General features: G+C 37.7%; 1 protein-coding gene across 1 annotated transcript in view; it reads right to left on the bottom strand.

Annotated features, from left to right (window-relative positions):
* LOC107578828 (voltage-dependent calcium channel gamma-1 subunit-like) overlaps window positions 1-1,628 on the bottom strand; it is a gene marked incomplete at its 5' end in the record, with an annotated part of 3,666 nt that overhangs the window by 1,318 nt on the left and 720 nt on the right. The window contains one exon of the mRNA XM_016264739.1: window positions 44-181. Coding sequence (XP_016120225.1) covers window positions 44-181 — 138 coding nt within the window. The remainder of the gene's footprint in view (window positions 1-43; window positions 182-1,628) is intronic.

Below are 1,628 nucleotides of genomic sequence, written 5' to 3'. Positions count from 1 at the left end.
AAAAATTTTTAAGAAGATATATTCAGTTTAACATAGTGCGTACCTGCAAAAGCAAAGAACATGCCAGCTGGTCTCAGCAGATAGTCTCTGCCCTTCCCAAAAGCCCCCAGGAGGCAGAGACTGCCCAGGGTCATGAAGGCCAAACTGAAGATTGCAATGGCAGCAGCTGAGATGTTGTACTCTTGATGGAAGAAAATCACACAGAGAGTCTGAGAGCGGATCAAAGCAAGACCAGGTCTTCCCGAGATCTTATGGCAACATTATTATTAAATTGTTCTTTTAAAACATGTCTTCAATTATGCCTACAGCTGTCACAGAGAATCCTACTTATATTACCACATCTAAACCTAATTAAATATGTAATATAATCATATACAGTATGTAGTAAATTTGTGCTATGCTCTGTGCTATGCAGGCTAATCTGCTAGCATGCTAAAGGGAACAAAAAGAAAGAATGTCGAATTTGACGATTTGTAGCTTTGTGTGTATTCTGATGTGTGAGAGATAGTTAAAGGTGAATAAGATTGGATTCCTAATGAGCCCCCAAATGAGAATCCAAGCTAACTAAACTGTATGTTTTTCATAGGTTTACATTTATTTGTCCAATTTCATTCGTTGTGATCAATGTTTTTATTGCAGCTGCTGCTTCACCAAAAGAGCTTGCATTCGCCAAACAACTCTGCAGGCACTTTCCACAAGCAGATCATTCAAGGATAACTTCATCTACTCTGCTAATTCAGATGATCTGGCTAATGAGTCTGACCTCTAGACTAATGTTGCGTTTAACGTGTCATTATTTAGTAATACAGACAGATCAATAGCGTGAACGAGTATTGACATTTTAGGATGCGGCTCAGGAAATGCGTGGCGATGAAGCATTTGTGCTTTGCTTCAAGTCTCACTGCATTCAGCATTTTATCAGACTCGGATAAGGCTTTATTCCACTTTAACTCAATGACCGAGCTAGAGCGCGAAATATGGAAGATGCGCTCTGCTCAAGTAGGCAGAAAATGTAATGCCAATGGCCATATTTGGTTGCTAGATTGCACTGCCTGAGATCAGTGGACATTTTGTCTAACTGAGAGCGAAAAAAGTTTCATTCTTAAGAAGAGTGAGGTATTTATATAGCATAACTTTTAAAAAATAATAACAGATATGTTGTATCATTATATCTTGGGAGCAATACTTGCATATGCAAAACTCATTGCCACGACATAGTGTGTTGCTATGTATTACTAAGTTATTCAGTGGGTCACTCCTTCGTTGCAAGTTAACAGGATTGTTTTAACATTTATCGCGCAAAAAAGTCAAAGTAAAATTGCTTGGAAAGCAGAATCATTCGTGTCTGTTGTGTAAACAGTGCTGGATGGGCAATGCTGGGTAGTGACAGATTACATGTAATCTGGATAACGTAACTAGATACCAAAAAAATAGGTATTTGTAATTAGATTATATTACATTTTAAAATACTTGTAATCCTGCTACAGTTACTTTTTATTGATTTTTGATACTTGGTCTTTGATTTTTCGAGTTTTGGTTAATGGTCACATGGCATGCAGGTAATTATTAGCTTTTCATTAAATTCACAAACCCCCTGCAGTTCCTTCACAAACCCCAGTTTGGGAAAC

Source organism: Sinocyclocheilus grahami, unplaced genomic scaffold, assembly GCF_001515645.1.
Source record: "Sinocyclocheilus grahami isolate Dianchi unplaced genomic scaffold, SAMN03320097.WGS_v1.1 scaffold12217.1, whole genome shotgun sequence".
In the NCBI taxonomy this organism is placed as follows: Eukaryota; Metazoa; Chordata; class Actinopteri; order Cypriniformes; family Cyprinidae; genus Sinocyclocheilus; species Sinocyclocheilus grahami.
This window is presented reverse-complemented; position numbering and strand designations above follow the sequence as displayed.